The sequence below is a fragment of the Penaeus monodon genome, chromosome 27 (genome assembly GCF_015228065.2).
Source record: "Penaeus monodon isolate SGIC_2016 chromosome 27, NSTDA_Pmon_1, whole genome shotgun sequence".
Classification (NCBI taxonomy): domain Eukaryota; kingdom Metazoa; phylum Arthropoda; class Malacostraca; order Decapoda; family Penaeidae; genus Penaeus; species Penaeus monodon.
In genome coordinates this window covers 24,098,166-24,098,483 of record NC_051412.1, presented here as the reverse complement: position 1 = coordinate 24,098,483, position 318 = coordinate 24,098,166, and the positions used below count along the sequence as shown (strand labels likewise).

Below are 318 nucleotides of genomic sequence, written 5' to 3'. Positions count from 1 at the left end.
TCGTACCCTTCACTCTATGCATATAAAGTGACACCTTTCATTACAAACAAATGAATGAGATGTGTGTATGCACTGTGTGGATATCACAAGTGTCACACAAACTGTTCTATGTAATATTGCATGTGTATCTGGCGAAGGACATGAATGACATTAATGCAAAATAAGCTGCTGCCCATTAGAACAGGTGGTGAGAGTGAATAGATTTTGTACAAGAGGTTAGTGATAAAACAATTAGCATCTCATTCATGGAATTTCTTTAATTATCATCATCACATTACATGCTCATATTCATAATGTTTAACAAGGAAGTGGCAAGTG

The 318-nt window shown here is 35.5% G+C and overlaps 1 protein-coding gene across 1 annotated transcript in view; it reads left to right on the top strand.

The window, feature by feature from the left end:
- Positions 1 to 293: 293 nt before the first annotated feature.
- LOC119590456 (intraflagellar transport protein 74 homolog) overlaps positions 294 to 318 on the top strand; it is a 9,275-nt gene continuing 9,250 nt past the window's right edge. The window contains exon 1 of the mRNA XM_037939116.1: positions 294 to 315. Within this exon, the coding sequence (XP_037795044.1) occupies positions 294 to 315 (22 nt within the window). The remainder of the gene's footprint in view (positions 316 to 318) is intronic.